Source organism: Corapipo altera, unplaced genomic scaffold (genome assembly GCF_003945725.1).
Source record: "Corapipo altera isolate COAL_440 unplaced genomic scaffold, ASM394572v1 0, whole genome shotgun sequence".
NCBI classification, from domain to species: domain Eukaryota; kingdom Metazoa; phylum Chordata; class Aves; order Passeriformes; family Pipridae; genus Corapipo; species Corapipo altera.
The window spans coordinates 71,630,414-71,647,590 of record NW_020884872.1 but is presented as its reverse complement, the minus strand read 5'-3'; the positions used below and the strand labels follow the sequence as shown (position 1 = coordinate 71,647,590).

At 41.3% G+C, this 17,177-nt stretch overlaps 1 protein-coding gene across 7 annotated transcripts; it reads right to left on the bottom strand.

The window, feature by feature from the left end:
- Nucleotides 1–8,201: 8,201 nt before the first annotated feature.
- Nucleotides 8,202–16,969, bottom strand: RNF6 (ring finger protein 6). Of its 7 annotated transcripts, none has more exons than XM_027652172.1 (4): nt 16,861–16,969; nt 13,025–13,237; nt 12,418–12,525; nt 8,202–11,028 (listed from the first exon to the last, which is right to left on the bottom strand). In XM_027652172.1, the coding sequence occupies exons 2-4, from the start codon at nt 13,215–13,217 to the stop codon at nt 9,311–9,313; spliced, it is 2,019 nt and encodes a 672-aa protein (XP_027507973.1). In that variant the 5' UTR covers nt 13,218–13,237; nt 16,861–16,969; the 3' UTR covers nt 8,202–9,310. The 7 variants fall into 7 exon arrangements, with proteins under 7 accessions (XP_027507973.1, XP_027507989.1, XP_027507947.1 ...); XM_027652188.1 differs by lacking the exon at nt 16,861–16,969 and adding an exon at nt 16,749–16,845; XM_027652146.1 differs by lacking the exon at nt 16,861–16,969 and adding an exon at nt 14,000–16,399.
- Nucleotides 16,970–17,177: the final 208 nt, after the last annotated feature.

Sequence of the window (17,177 nt, the reverse complement as noted above, 5' to 3'; positions counted from 1 at the left end):
GTATGTGCAGAGACAAACTACTAGGCTAGGTAAGGACTAGTATGATCCTTTAAAATCACTGTATGTTTATTAAAGTTAACTGCTACACATATGCAGATTAACTACACACTAACTCTGCTCATACACGTATTGGCAATTCCTGTTCTTTCAGCGTTTATATATACCCTGTTAACATGGAACAAATGCAATAAATTGCATGCAAAATGTGTTTAAAAACCAGTAAAAGGAATAGTACCAGCAGCCAAAGTGCTCTATTCATGCATTACTCAGATAAGGGCAAGACCTCTGTATTAAAATAGCAACACGGTATGCTTTCTTGGGCACGCATGCCTGAAGGTAGAAGATGAACCATTATTAATGTAGCTCAAAAGTGTGTGAACTGCAAAAATAGCTCACAGGCTCTGTAAGGTATGTCAAATGCTCAGCACAGCAGATCCAATAGATCCAATGCTGTGTAAGGAAATACATTATAGTGGAACTGGCCTAGATGGAGGCTTAGTACTGAAGATGAGATGGAAAGGTTTAACATAAAATTTAAGTGCTTTTCTTAGAAATAGAAGCAATATACTATATCTGACCCACTTTACTTCAGGACAAGAACCTCAAGTGTGGGTTATAAATGCCTGAAGCCAGGCCCTTATAAAGGATTGCTTAAAATAATGGGACAAAGTGATCCCACATATCCTATTATAGCTGTTCAACCTGTGGATGAAAACCAAAGCTGTGTTTGTTTTTGGTTTATTGCGTATATGTTTCATTTTTGCACTTCAGGCAATTTACATTGCGCTACAGATAAATTTAGTGGTGGGATAAACACCTTCTGGGCTAAGTGTGAATGCTAAGGAGCAACTTGCACTGAGCTGGTATCTGGTGAACCTGCTCCAGGTCTGGTTCAGACTAGTCAAAGTTCAGCATAAGTCCAGAGAAAAAAAGTAAATAGGAGAAATTTTGCTTTGAGGTACCTTGTGTGTCCAAAAGGTGGACTAACCCCATTCCTGCTGTAAACATGAGCAGGCGGAGGGAAGTCTGCAGGATGCTGGGCAGTACTTGCCTGTTGTTGATAGTTTCTGTGTGCAGGCTGAAATCATATTAGCTGCACAGCATCTCAGGAGAGCTAATTATATTTTTAATTTTAAAGACTGATCTCTGAGTTGTCAGTTTGGCCATGTCTGTTGTTCTGAATGTTGCTCTGATCAAAGCTGGGTATGCACAGTTCCACAGTTAAAACCACAGTATATGACTGGATAACAGCAGTCCTGAGCTTTCTGCCATTTGCTCCCTCTCTCCCTTGAAATCCTGCAGACTGCACTGATGTATATGGTCAGTGCACTCAAAAGGAGAGTCAGGTCTCAAAGCCTCTTCAGGAACTGGTAAATCCTACAACCCTCAATCAACTTAGTGGCTCTTTTCAGGGGTGTATACTGAAAGAAATACTCCTTAAATTTTTGATGGGATGAGGAGACTGGCAAGAGTACTACCATTTGTGAAATGAAAATCCAGAAAATTTCTGGACTGTTTGTCTGAAGATCCCATCTAGCTCTTTTTCCTGATGTGGTGGTCTACAGAGACAGTTACCACAACACTGACCATGTTGGTCACCATTGGTGACCTGTAGCTTCTCAGTTGGCCTGACACTGAATTCATACATTCTGCTGCCTCACACACAAAGGACAGTTTTTCCCCATCACTGTCCTGGGCTGTCCTTCCTAAAGAGCCTGTATCCATCCAGTGCAGCACACCGGTTGTGAGAGCTATCCCACCGGGTCTCTGTGATCCTGGTGGGATCATAGCCTTCTAACTGCACACAGACATCTGATTCCCCCTGCTTGTTCCCCATGCTGGCTGCAGCGGTCTACAGTCACTTGAGAAGCTGATTTCCTAGAGAAAGTAAAACATCTGGTCCACCATACTGGCCTGTAGGACCTTATTTGTTTGAACACACCTGGAATGACCCTGCTTCAACCTGTCTGTTAACAGGTTTCTCTTGCCCACACTGCCCTGCACACTCTGCTTTTCAAGTTCTTCCAGCACTTCCTCACTTGGTTGCAGGATGTCCTGTCCCTTCCCCCATCATTCCTAGTTGGCCTGGCGGAGTTGGTTTCCTCACCAGGTTGGTTGGGCTCTGATCAGTCACTTGGTAGTTACTACATGACTGCACTGAGTTACTCCAGTGGGAGCTTGACATGGGGAAATGGCATCTGCTTTTAAAAGCAGAATAGTTATTTCCCATCAAGGCAAAAATATGAAGTGGTAGGACACAACCTGCTATAATTTACTGTTTCTTTTTATATTTCCAAATTTGCACATGTTGCTAATTGTTTTGTCAATAACTGCAGAGAACTGTCCTCTCTCACACATGCCTCTGGTTCCTTTCTTTATGTACTGATATATTCACTTTTCACGTTAATCAACAGTCTTATATTACTAGAACTAGGCTATGCACCTCTGCTTGGCTGTACAAATTCAGCCATATTTATCCCAGATCCAAGCCAGACCTTATTGTCATATTTATATTAACATAACTTAACCAGGTCTGTGGCTTAACAAGATACTTGATGCCAAAACCAGCCTGATAACCTATCCTGCACATTCCAGTCAAACTATCATATTTCATGTTCCATTTTCCATTTGGCTATTGTTTTTAGATGAAAACGCCACTCTTATGATTCAGTGGTCTATCAGACAACAACCCCTCTAGGTAACTAATTCCTTCCCTGTATTTCTAAAGATCTAAAACCATGAATACAATGACCCCTTGACACTGAGTCAAGCCAAGAAAAGTTGTGCAACCTCTCTTGACAATGCTTCTGCGTAAGTCCTAACTTCTTCCATTATTTTGTTGAGTTCATATTAGCATGTCTGACAAACTTTTTGGGCCACAGCACTGTGAATATATGTTGTATATTTTGCTTTTCTCAGTTCTCTGCTCCTGCTTTTCTGGTTTATGGTGCAGTATAAAGCAAACATCACTATTATGGTACAAATATGCCACAGACCTATTGAAACACAAAACCAGGATGATGCCCTTGTATTAGTTTTGGAGCTATTCTGGGACACTTGGTGCTCAATAAACCCTGCAAGTCAGACTGAAAACCAGGAAGAGTGATGCCCCTATTATCCCAAATCTCTCTCCCTTTCTAGTCACGATTCATATGAACTTTTCAGTAGTGCCACAGGAAAGTACTTTGTGGAAAGAGTCTGTTCCTAAGATGAAGGAATGAAAATGGTTACAGGCGTATAAAGAGACATAATGAAAATGGAAGGGAAGCAAAAGGAAGTTGGAAAGAGTCTGAAGAACAGGATGAAATTAAAACACTTCTGCTCACTTTGCAGTTATTTGGCAACACGGGAATCCATTTCTATGTCATATATTATTAAAGAAAATACTATTAGAGAGACATACAGGGGCATAATATCAGCTAGAAAGTTGCTGATAGCATAATACATGCAGAAATTGGAAAAAACTATTAAATCAGCCTAATATTTCTTTATATCTTTGCCAGGGCCCTGTCCAAGGCAGCTCTCTGGGTCATTTTTCACATTAAGGCTTTCTAGAGGCTCTGAGTTAGTGCTACCAGTTGAACTGAGTTAAATATTTCATTTTAAATAAACTGTTATTTTTAAAACTTCTGCCCACATTCTGCTATTTACTTCCCTAAAAATAAATCACTTTTCCCAATGTCACCAATTAACATGTCACTTCTTCCAAAGAAGCAGCCAGCCTGATGCCAGCACCAATAGCTGTGCACCGTGGAGCAGGAGCTGACCAGGACATATCCCAGTTTTGTAATGCTCAACTTCCCAAGTTACTCTTGGGAAGAGAGTGTTTAATATATCTGAGTTTAAACTGAAACCAGGCACTAATTTGCATTGGGTTTCTAGGAAAGATGAGAAAATAAAGCCCAAGAGCTGGACCAGCTGGGTGGTCAAGTTGGTCTAGTACCTGGTGCAAGCTTCTCTGACCCCTCCATCAATCTCAGAGATTAAACAGTTTATCTTCACTCTTAGGACCTGTGTCACACATGAGTGGACATGCACATCCCATTGCTAATTCCTTCAGCAGAACAGAAGCCTCCAGGACTCTCCTGAGACCTTCCCAAAACAGCCATGCAGGTGTCAGCCTGCCCAGTCTCATGCTGGTTCTGCACCCAAACTCAGGTCTCAAAGCTGCTGAAGACAATTCCTCTCCTTCACTTTCCTGCCCAATGTTTCCCATAGAGTTGCTCCCAGCTGCCTTAGGAAGTCAATCAGCTTCTCATTGCCTCTAATTTCTCATGATCTTCCTGTCTACCACATGGGTGGAAGGTTTGATCCAGGCTAGGCCACCTTCTCAGCACATTTAGGAAAAGCCAGAACTCAGCACCAGGCAGCTTTCTGCTGCAGGCCAGGTAAGCCAATATATGGTAACACCAACTTTCCAGCATACATTTTTATAGCAATAAGAGCTAACTTCACATCAACTAACAGGCAGGAATTGCACAGATAACCACGTGGTTTAAATCAAAAGCCCAAGAGGTGCAGAATCAGTCCAACAGGTGAATCCCTCATGCAACAGCTGATGCCAGAAATGGTGCAAGAACAGTGTGTGGACCTACTACCACATATAGGTTACAAATTCCACATTAGATACATTAAGACAATAACTACAGGAGAGCCCAAATTTGGTTTTGAGGTTTCTTGTACAGAGTATGATGTCTGGATTCCATAGCCTAACTTCATAAACCTGGCTGGGAAGTACCTAGCTTCTGCTGCCTTCCATGCAAGCCAGTTATCCAGAAGCAGGTGAGATGTGTTCATGAAATGGAGCTCAGAGAGGGTGACAAATACAGTTCCACAGCAGCTAGAAGTGTTACTTTGGAAAGGAAGAAAAACATGCTAATAGGAGCTGTTAGAACAAGCCAAGATTTCACTGGGAGAAAACTTCAAACTGGAAGGTGTAAGTGAAGTAAATGTAAAATATCCATGAGAAGATGTAGATTATGCTGAAATTTCAAGAGGAATGAATGCAGTGGATTATTGGATCATTTGCATCTTAGTGAGAGAGAAAAATAAAGACTTACAAGGGGAGGGAAGAAAAAAAAGAACATAAACCTGTGGCATTCCAAAATTTGAACACTAGGCTTTGGTATTTCTTTCTGTGGGAAAGGATTAAATAAAACTCAGCTACAAATATGGAAAATCTCTGAACTTCAATAGTATGTCAAAAAACTGTATCTTGGATAGTACAGGAAATGTTGATCTTTGTTCTAAGTAACAAACAGGAATCAAAAATTTATGTATTTAATCAATTTTCCAGACATTTGTACTTTTAACACCTTTGTTTACAGAAGCACTTTAAAAACAAATCTACCCTGGAATGTTAACTGTTTAAAGTTGATTGACCGATATTGCAAAAATGAAGTTACTAATAGCTAAGTGAGTGATCTCAATGTTATTCATACACACTTGCTTTAGTGTCTGACCGCAGGTTATTCTAGTGATAGACTGCAACACAAACTCCACCTTGCTCTTGATGATGAATGTGATGCACAAATATATCTTGATGCCTTTCTAATTTTATAGACAAAGCTGGGTAGACCAAGTGTCTTATCATTGTGCTAATTTACTTATCAGAGATTTTCTTTTAATGAAAAGTAGTAACATAACAAAGCTGCCCTGTGAAGGAGGATACAGATAAAGGCATATATACCCACCTTTACTGGGCATTTATGAAGAGTAAGCAACTATTACTCCTCTCCTCAGCCCTTTTACATGCAGAATAAAACATGTTATTAGCTCACCTAAACAGATGTAATTCAGGGACAACTAAGGGAACTTAATAATTAACAAACAAGTTTAATTCTGTCAGTGCTATACTTAGATTTCAAGTTCTTCTCAACAAGTATCAGCTTAAGGATAATTAACATTTATTTTCTGAAATTCTTCATATATTTACCCCTAGACCCTGTTTATTAAAAAAAAGAAGTCTCACAAATCTGCTGATTTAGAAGTAACATCTTCTAAATCGAGGTTTGACCATTTATTTCTAGATACTTAAATACCTGTGCTATGTGACATATTCGTAAGCGATCAGAAGAAATAAGTGATCAAATCCACAAATGCTACAGAATTATTGGGATATTAAATGCTAGGACAAATCACAGGAGGTAAGGTGCCCAGGATGATGAAAGGACAGAGGAAATTTGATTTGCACAACATACAAAATAACCCAAGAGAAAAGGAAATATGCAAAGTACACACACACAAAAAAGCATGTGATAGTCCATTCTAAATCAGCAACTGACATTCACAAAAGTGATTGTGAAATCTTTTGCATGACTTGGTAAGATATCAGCTCAGTGGTGAGTAGCAAACAAAAGTAAATCCAGAATAATAGGAATTATTTGGAAGGTCACAAAAGGGAAAAAAATTGTTATATCACAATATAATATGTAGTGCATTCACATTTTGAATTCTGCATGAGCACCAGTCCTCCCATTTCAAAAGAGCAACAAGACTAGTTAGATAAGAATAGCTTCTATATAAAAGGAGGTTATATAGGATACCTCAGTTATTAAAAAAAAGTAAAGAAAGAAAGGAAGAGTATGGGCTAAGTCACTAGCAAAGTGAATGGAGAGACGTTATGGTTGCATTGCTTCCTAAAGTACAAGAACAAGGGAATGTAAGATACTAAAAACCTTAAAAGTATAAAACAAGTGCTTCTCACAAAAGCCAAACTGTAACTGCAATGGACAGCTGCAGAGATCAAAAGCATAGGTGGGTTGGAGAAGAGCTAGGAAATGCAAATTAACAAAGCTCTTAAACACAGGTATGACTGTAGGAACATGAGCCCCCAAGTCATGGAGAAGGGAAAAGGAGCATTTGGGGGGTTGTGGTGGTATAGAACTGAAGCTCTATCACCAGGAAAGCGAGTAAAAGAAGGCAATACCAAACTGAATCACTATGATTTAATTGGTCCCATCAATACAATTTCCCAAGAAAGTGGAAGAACATAAAACATGCTCCTCCAAGGGCGGGGAAATACCTGACAACCAACTCAAATGGGGCATGACAAGAATACAGTATGGAAGTCTTCATGTTTCTTCTCCCATAGCCTACAGTTTGTAAAGAAAGCTCTCACTTTCAGATGTTCCCCCCAACAGCTCAGTTAAATGTACCCTGTCATAGAGGATCTTGTCTTGAACCATGTATGCAACTGTGCTTACAATTGCACGGCAAAATCCTCCCTGAGTGAAAGAAAGCACAGGAAATCTCCCTTTATCTCTAGAGCATTAGTGAAGCAGTTGTAAGGATTAAAGTTAAAATTGACCTTGAAGGACCCGACCAGCAAGGCAATAGTGAGCCTAAAGCAGGCTTCTACAAATGTGTCCCTCGAATCAGGCAGCTTTCAAAAATATGAATGAAAGCCATAAGGAGACAAAGGAGCAGCAGACAGCATCCATATCTTTATATACTGTTAACATCAGGAGCTAACAGAAGTAACAGAAAAAAAGGTCAAAAAATAACCTAGCTCTGATACTCACACATCTCCTCACTCTGCACTGCAGCTAAGGAAGCCACACTCAAGGAAGGGTCAACAATGTCTGTAGTAATAAACAGCCCAAATCACATCAGAAGATATCTTAATTGTATCCTTAAACTTATCTAAATCTCAAAAGAGGGTTTCTAAGAACTACTCTTATGAATAAAACCAAGACCTTCTCTGGAACTTATAACACAAGCTTTTCATTTGCCAAACTGAAGTAGACATCCAATAGCTCAACACAGGATTTTATAGCTACCCTTCAAGGATGTCATGAGCAGATGCTTTAACTGAAGCACCTGACAAAGAAGTGCATTTGTCAAGGCCACTATCTGCAGAGGAAAAAGTCAGTAGGACTTGTTTTCTTCTTACCATTCAGAATATACAAACACCCACACCAGAACACTGCATAGTTCTGCCTTTCTCTAGTGATCAAGATGCACATTGCTCAGAAGAAGCTTTGTAACATTCAGCTTCTTCCAGAAACCCCAAGAGTGCTTTGTGTTGGGTTTTTTATGCACCGTAACAGCTAACAGGCATTCTGGAAACACAGGAACAGAGCTGAGGAATACCAAGGAAAGAATAAAGTGAAAACAGACTGAACATCAAGAATAAGAAATCATCTTACCAATCTATAGGATCTTACCAATCAACAGTAATTCACACAAAGCCTCCATTCTTTACTTCACAACTTTATTTCAGTGGAAGTTATTGGTATAAAATTTAGTATCTAATTATACAGATGCGAGGGACTTTCAGGGAAGCTTATTTTGTCCTCTTTAGTGTCTTTTGCAATTTGGTCCTCAGACATGTTTCAAGAGGACAAATATTACATGTGTACCTTTAATTTCTGTACAAAAGCACTTCAAGTCTTTGTTTTGTTCTTCTGAGTACAATACCCAAAACATGCATATTGTAGACAATATAATAGTCAAGGAAATATTGTCCTTCTTTAAACTAAGGCAGTTAAACCCCAATAATATCAATTCAGTAATTTAGAAGAGTAAAAAGGCTTCCTCAGTGCTCATTTACTCTTTGAGCAAATAAGTAAGACACAGCCTCTTGGAATTACCAGATTTGATTGCTGTCATTATTGAAAAGACAGATTGTCAAAGACAGCATTTAATTATGTACATTTTACAATGCCACTAACCCATCAACTTTTGAATAAGAACGTCAGCATTAAGAACTGTGTAAACCTACATGCAAAAACTGCAATAGAATTTTTTTAATAGAACCAAATTGGCAAGTTTTTGGAAAGGATATTTCAACATTAAAAAAAAAAGTCTATTAAAATAAGCACTTCAAGTAACTTAAATATCTTTAGCAAACATGTCCAGCAAGAAACTTCCTGTAAAAGAAATTGTTCTTAGAACAAAAAGCTAACAAATGGCTATTTAGCCACTAATTTTTCAACACAGTGGTGGGTCTGTGTGAAACAATTTGTAATCTAAATAAAGCGAGTTCATTACAATGTTAAAAAACATACATTAAGCAGGACTGATTAACTATTGCATTTCTGTATTTACAAAAGTGCTTAGCATAACAAAATTACCTAAAAAAATATAAACTTTACCAATATCATTTGGTTCTATGTGTATTCCTAGACCTGCATTTGGAAAAAATAGTATTTACATTGCTAGATTTAGACAAGTTTCCTATCATTTTTAAAGAAATTTAACAAAACTCCCCCCACAAATGGACCCCTTTGTAAGTCAGTTTATCTGGTTTGGCTCATTAGAAATAGAGCAGAAGCAAATTCTTGAGAACTGAGCAGTACAAATAATTCTAGCCATTGTCTGTGGCATTAGACCCCAAAACAGGCTGCCGACAAATTGGGCAAGTGGAATTTTCAGAAAGCCAGCGATCGATACAGTGAATATGAAACTCGTGCATACAAGGTAACTGCCTTAGTTTATTCCCTGCTGCATATTCATTAATGCAAACACTACACGTCTTACTTCTTTCGTTTTCAGTGTGAATATCCCCATAGTTCCGCGTAGAAAGATTGTCAATCTGCTCTTTGGTTAAACCTCTTAAACGATCATCATCGTCATCTTCATTCAGCAAGAAGAAGTGGGCAAGTCGAAGTATGGGCAGTGTTCCATTTTCCACTAAGTTGTTCACATCTTGAGACTGCCTGTTATCTTGGTTCTCGTTACGGCGCCCATAGCGTTGACTATCATCCCTCTGTCCATTTCTTTCCCTGCTGCCTTCTGCTGCATGTCTATTTCTCGATGAAACCTCACTTGGATCACTGCTGTTTGCTGAACTTGAGTTACTCTGTGCATCTGATAAGGGATGACCACCTCTCTGCACTTCTGAGTTGGATTCAGTTTCCATTAAAGAGCTCAGTTCTCCAAAGCCAGTCATAATTTGTCTAAGGATTGAGCGAAGAGCCACTGACGAAGGTTCACCAAGCCCAGCTTCTGAAATACGACGGAGAGGTACCCGTATAGTGCTAACATAGGTTCGAATACCTGCCCGTTCTGATCGTGATATTGTATGCCGAAATCCCCCACTGTCACTTTCAAAGGTAACCGTGTTTTCTGACATTCCTACTCTAGAACGAGTTCTACTGGCAATACTGTCACGGTCTCTGTTTTCTCCAGGACGAATTCTTCTCACCTGGAGATCTAGTGTAATTGTTGGATGCCTTCTGACAGCAGCTACTGGTCTACTGGATTCCTCCTCTTCCAAAGTTATTCCCAAGGACGGAGCTACACTGGGAAGTTGAGAAGCCTGAGTGTTGCCTCTTGCTTGCTCTTCAGCAGGCTGTGAAGAAGCCTGAGCTATTTGTCTTCTACTTCTGTTGACTTGCTGTGCATTTCTGTCCTGCCTCTGACCACGTTCCTCAGAGTGAACAGCATCACCTTGCCTTTGCAGCGGAGAGCGGCTTCGACTACTTAAGGTAGACCTCAGTCGCAGAATTTCTAGTCTTTGGTTTGTATTCATCTGAACATTTGTTCTCACTCTACCCCTCCTGATTCTTGTGGAAGTAACTCTTCCCGGCATTTCTCTTCGTTCACCAGCAGCTGCAGAATTATTACGTGTAGTATTATTTGTTTGGGAAAGGCCTGTCAACTCCCTTGTTCTACTCCTAAGCCTCCCTGAGACTGCATGAGAGGCTACTTCAGACCTTAGTGCCATGGCACGTCCTAAAAACCTGGTCCTTGCAGCTTCAGTGCTTGCCTCCCTTGCAGCCATGCTCCTTGTTCGTGGAGTTACTGAACTGGCAACTAGTTGACGTCTTCTTTCCAAATACAGTCTGGTAGCATCTATATCGACATACTCCTCGCCAGGAGTTTCAAAACTGTTATGATCATGATTTATATTGATTTCAAGACTAAAACGAAACTCCCCACTGTTCGGATTTGTTCGACTCACAGCTCTCCAGGTTTGGTTCCCACTCTGTCCACTGCGAGTGGCATTTCCTGTGCGACGAAATGTGTTAAGCCATTCAAACAAAGAGTCGCCATTTGAGTTTTCTCCAAGAACATCAGAATCTGAGAGAAACAAAGAATTGTAAAAATTCATATGACTGCATGCTCACCATACTACGATGCACTCTAAATCCTCTATGCTTGCTGGGCTCTGACTTCAGAAATGACACAGTAGCAGGACATTACTGTTCCTTCCTTAAGCTATCAATCTGGGTGTATCCTAGTCAGCTGATTTTGATTCAGCAAGAAAAAGCATCACAGATTTAGTCTCCTTTTGGAAAACATTTTTAAAAGTTGTTTTTCCTAAGCAGTGGAATAAATGATCACAGAATCATAAAGGTTGGAAGGGACCTCTGGAGATCACCTAGTCGAAGCCCCCTGCCAAGGCAGGGTCACTTAATATGGCAAATATGAGCACTGAAGAAATGAGGCTGCACACACAACATGATTCAGTTTTCAAGATTCTCCACAGAACTCTCTCTGCATCCCCCTTTTATTAGGGTTCTTTTGGTAAGCAGCACCTGGCGTTGTCATTCAATTAACTAGAATTCCCATGACTTTTTGCAAACTCAGTGTTTTCATTCACACACTCCTTCTCAGCTCCAAGGCCAAACACTCCCTTTTGATTCCAGTTAACTGAATGCGGGTGCTGCTGGCTTAACTTGTTCCCACAACTTACAGCAGGTGACACAGGAACGCATCCAGGTGGGATGCATGGTTTCAACAGCTTTTCTCCTTTTGTGCAAATATACTTTTTCCCTACTACAATATCCACCAGCTCCATTTTCAAATCTCCTCCAACTACAAGCCCAATTGTTAGTGCTAACTATGTGTATATAGCAGGTCAATGGTCACAATAACAGTGAAGGTTTTCCCTTGAAGGGATCTAATTACATTCCCCCTACTCCATCATCTCCCTATATCCATGAAACCTGCAAGAACTTTGGTATCTTCATTTCTGAGCTGCCAATTCCTCTCCTAAATCTGATTAGAACTGGACAAATGATTAAGCCAATATTACTGGGGAATTGAAGACAGAACACACGTAATATGAACAAGCCTCACTTGACTGAAAGAAATGGAAATAAAACAACAAGAATTGCAAAACAGTAGAGAGATTAACTGTTTTCCAATTAACTTATTTTCCAACTGCTCCAATACATGGTAAAAACCTCTAAGAATTGAAGAATTAGTTTTTTTGTGCTATTACATTTACTAACAAAGGAAAATAGGAGCAAATAATTTGTGGTCAACATGAATCAGTTTTCATCAAGTACTTCAAGTTTGTTTTCATATCATTAGGAAATCTGAAGATCTTACTTTTTAACAATTCAGAGAGGTGCAACGGAATAAAACAAGACTTGAGATAAGTCTCTCTTAAATATCTGTACAGAACAGCGTTTATGCATCATGTACTATGTGTATCTATATACAAGAATGAAGAATGTTTACCTCCAACAGTTCTACCTTCACCTTCTCTGTTATCCAGATCAGACTGTGATGCCAGACGCTCCTTAGCCCCCTCCAAGCGTTGCTGCAACTCTTCTGCTGTTATTTCCCCTGAAATAATTTACATTTTGATAAAGCTGTTAGATAAGACACTATAACTGCCTCAACATAGCCATGTAGAAGTAACATTTTCTACCTTGAATGAAAATCTTCAGAAGGCAGATAAAACTGATGTAACCAGAAAGAAAAGAGCACTAGTGTGAGATTATAATGCAGGTACACAGATAACAGAGGAAGTAGGTCCTGGGGTGGAAGATGAATATGTCAAGAGTATGCTGGCTTCCAGTAACAACTCAGAGGCTCCCAAAATTGCCACATATCAACAGATATACTTTAATGTACCAAATGTTAATTATTTGGGTTTGGATATTACCTGTATAGAAAGATGCTACATTTGAAAATGTAATACTTCTGTTCCATATGGAGGTTTTTTCCTTTATACAGAGCCACAGAAGTCAGGCTACTTGAGTCATGCTACCACATGTGGTGCCTGACAGCAAAAGTGTTACTTCGCGTTACATCTTTTCTACTGAGGGTATCCACATCTTACCAGGAGTGCCAAGCAGGTTGCTGTCTCTCATTAACCTGTAATCTTCTTCGTTGAGCTCATTAATGAACTGGTAATAAGCCTCCTCCCTACCAAGGCGCTCCAGCTGTCGTTGTCTCTCATCTTCGCCACGACTACACTCTCGTGAAGATGCCTGCTCATTGCCATTTCCTGTGCGGTGTCGAGAGCGATCCATAATAATAATGCTGAGCTGTCCTGAACAAAACCAGAAGGTTAGACTGCGCAGCAATTACAGTAAGAATTTACCTAATTTACAGTAAAGAGTTTCCTCTTTTCATTTTCAATGAAATTAGTTTATTAATAGCTAAAGATGATTAAAGTGAACCAAGCTCCATGTTATTTGTCAAGTCAAACAGAGAAGTTTATTATGCAAATGTTTTACTTGTAGTTTGCTCAAAAATAGTTTCAAGCTCCCTTTCCTCACTAAAAGGACCTATTGGTTGGTATGGCAACTTTAAAATAAAAAAACCATGACAGATTTTTTTTTTTTTAGCTAGGCAAGGATATTTTAGAAAGTTAAAGAAATAACATAAGATCTACGTCCCTTCTTCCAAGTAAAATACAATAACAGTGTGCAGTATTTTACAAGATGAAGTATATAACTGAAAACATGGTTCTCTAATTACTGGACTGCAATTACCCAGTGTAGACTTCTGACAAGTAAGGTAAGACTACATATTTCCGTAGGGATTTCAGTGGGTACCCTTCACATAGCACAAAGCCTATGGATTTATTTGTGGTGAAATTACTCTTTTGACATCTTTACATCATTTGTATATTTTCCTTGCACACTCTAATCCAAGGATTAGCTACCAAAGGAATACCCATCTCCAGAAAACAGGTGTAAAAGGAAAAGGGCTGTACTTCACGCATAGTTCTTCGTCACTTTTCAAACACTGAACCAACGGGTCCACACTGCTAGAAGGCATAAATAACCTTCAATTTCTGTGCCATTACTACCTCTCTCTGATGTGGTCCAGTGTTGAGTCCTATCAGCATCTCAGACCACTCCCCAGCTTTTCTATTTTCTGAAGAAAACTTGCTCTTCAACACTCAATTTAAAAGAAGAAAAAACATCCTTTCAATGCAGCTCCTTGTTTAACAAAAGGCATCTGTAACACCTGCTGAGGCAGACACCTGACAAAAGAGATCACTTCTCTACACAGATCAAGCCAAAAAATCCCAACCAGAGGGCACCACTCTGCTTGCATGCGGTTAAATACCTTTCGTTTGTTGGGGTTTTTTTTGTCAATTCACACACATATAAGAGTCACTTCTAGTTTAAATTATGGGGCAAACACAGAACAGCATTCTCAGCACACTCCTGATCAGTAATTAGCCTTCACAGGACAGGTGATGAGACAACAAACAGACCAAACTAACTGACTATTAGAAACACATTCAATTAAGAGCACATCTTTATCAATGCTGTAAACAGATTAAAAAAAAATCAAATCAGAAAGTGTATTTGCCAACAGCAGAAGCTGGCATACATTTAATATACATTTCTTACATTCTTTGTGAAATCCATTCTGATGTATCATTGGTCTCATTATTTTCCAGCCCATCTTACTTCCCCCTGCCAGCCCCTAGTAACTGCACTTCTATACACCTCTTCCCAGTCTTTCTACTCATCTTCCTCCTGTGTCTAACATTGCATTTTGATGCATTTAAAACTTCCCTCCCAACTCTTTAACTCACTCAGATTTATTTTTTTTTTTAAGTAGAGTATCTCTCCTTCAAGACACTTTCCATTCCCATAATATTTGGGGGGGATGTTAAAATCACTGTTGCCCTCTTGGCTCAGCCTCACAAACTGTAGTTAACTGCTGACTTCCATTTCCCACAAGAACTACACTCAAATCAGGTCACTTCTCAGTACAAATTTCTCAGGTAGTTCTTTCTCTTACTACCCCGGGTTCCTCAAAACAAAAGCAATTCCCACCCAAGCCCCAACCCCCCACACTAATTAGCACTATCATTACCTTGACGACATCCATCATTTGACTATTATCATGATAACACGCAATCCATACCGCACTAAATACTGAAGTGCCTCTGTCCTAGATGACTTACAACTCGACGAAGGTGAAGCAGGAAGGGGTAAGAGGACAGATAAAATTCATTTAGTTTCACGTGAGGTTGCTATTTAGACGAAAGCCTTAAAACAACTAACACGTCCACAATGACCATACCTAGTCAAGCGACTTCCTGGGTACATCAATGTATTGGTACACGGAAAAAAATTATATATATGTATGTTCTTAGAATGACAAGTAAATCATATGTAGTCCCCCTCAAACTAAATTTAAAGTGTTTTTCAAAAGAAACGTTCTTTACTTTTCAGTTACCATCCACAGAAAATCTGGAAATCTCTTTGATTTTGTGGGTGGTAGTAAAAAAAATTACTCTTTTGTTGACAACTGTATGGTAGGATGATTAGTCACACTCTTTCAATGACTCACTTAGAAACAGTTAAGAAGTGTGAAGTGCTTGGTCGTCCCATCTGTTTAACATAACTGCACGGATGACAACTACTATCCTTATTTATCAAAAGCCATCCAAACTAAGTACTTTGACACTTAAAACGTTTTAGTTGTGAAAGTTGAAGGGTATTATCTGCATCAAAAATGAGGTACTTTGTCACTAAAATATTTCAGAGTATTGAAAAGTTGAAGGGTATTAACTAAAAAACGGAAATCGAAATCCACTTATGACTCAGGATTACTCTTCCTTTGCAGAGACAGGACCCACATGCCAACAGTATACATTTTCTAGAACTTTCAACCTAAGATTTAGTCCTTATAATATATACCTTATGATTTTAGGTTTTGGCCTGTTTCCATGAATTACTACTCCTCCTGTTCAATTAGGTACTCATCTTCTGAAAGACTACCACCTGATTGTAAGGCGACTGACTATGGAGTTTAGCTGAGGAAACCTCCCCTCTGGCTCCAGAGGGCTATTTAAGCATTTCTGTCACACTGCAGCCTCCAGGCAGGATGATCTCACCGACTTCAAAAATTAAAAAAAAAAAAAAACAACAACAAACCAACCAAAACACGAAAATAAAAATAAAAACCAACCGAACCCAGAAAACCCCACGCACAGAGCCTGGGGAAGGAGGGGAGGAAGAAGAGAGAAACGAAGAGTCAGAGAGTAATGAAGGAACAACCCGCGGGACACCCAGCGCGACCCAAGCCCGGTGCCTGGGACCGCCCGTCCGCACCCCCGCACCACCGCCCCCCCCCACGCCGGCAGCAGGGCCTGAAGAAGCCAGCGCCGCGCCGGGCCCACGGTGTGCTGCCTCCCGGGCAGGACAGGGCAGGTGCCCGGTCGGGCCGGGGCTCTTGGCGTCTCTCCGGGCTCTGGCCCGGCCCGGCCGCCCGTCGCCGTGGGGAAGGGGCGGGGAGGGCAGTGACTGACAGGGCTCCTGCCCAATCACCGGGCAGGCCCGCGGCCGTCGGCCAATGGTGGCAGGGCTTGGCAGCGCGTGCCCTCCCGCCTCTCTGCCCCCGGGGCTCCCGGCCGGGCCCGGCATGGACCGACTCCGACCCGGCCGCACCGCCACCCTCCGGCAATGCCCGCGCTCCCAGCTGCCCCGGCCGCGTCACCCCCTGCGGTAACCGGCCCATGCCTGCCGCCCGCCCCGGCTGGGGGAGCCTGCCGAGAGCGCCGCCGGGGAGACCCGAAAGCCTGTCCCTGCCTGCTGCCGGTGACGGCGCCGACCAGCCTGGCTCAACCCCGCTACGGGCTCCGCTCCGCTCCCCTCGTCTCCTGGCAGCACCAGGAGCCGCCTCCACCAGGACGATACCGACCCCTTGAGTGGACGAGCGGAGCGCGCTCCAGCCCCGATTGCGGTCCGGGCACCGGCTCCAGCTCCGATTGCGGTCCGGGCGACTACCGGCGCCGCAGGCGCAGGTTCCGAGCGCGGGAGAGGACGGCCCCTGCCGCGAGCCCCGCCTGCCGGCGCACGCGCACTTAGCACTTGACAATAACTCCCCTGAGGAGTAGGGTTATGTATAATGACTGCTCCCAGGCCTGCTGCTGTTGTAAAGGGGACGCCTCTCCGTTTTCCATGACTCTGCCTCTCCTTCCTTCCTTTCTGTTTACCTTCCTTTCTGCAGGAATCTCC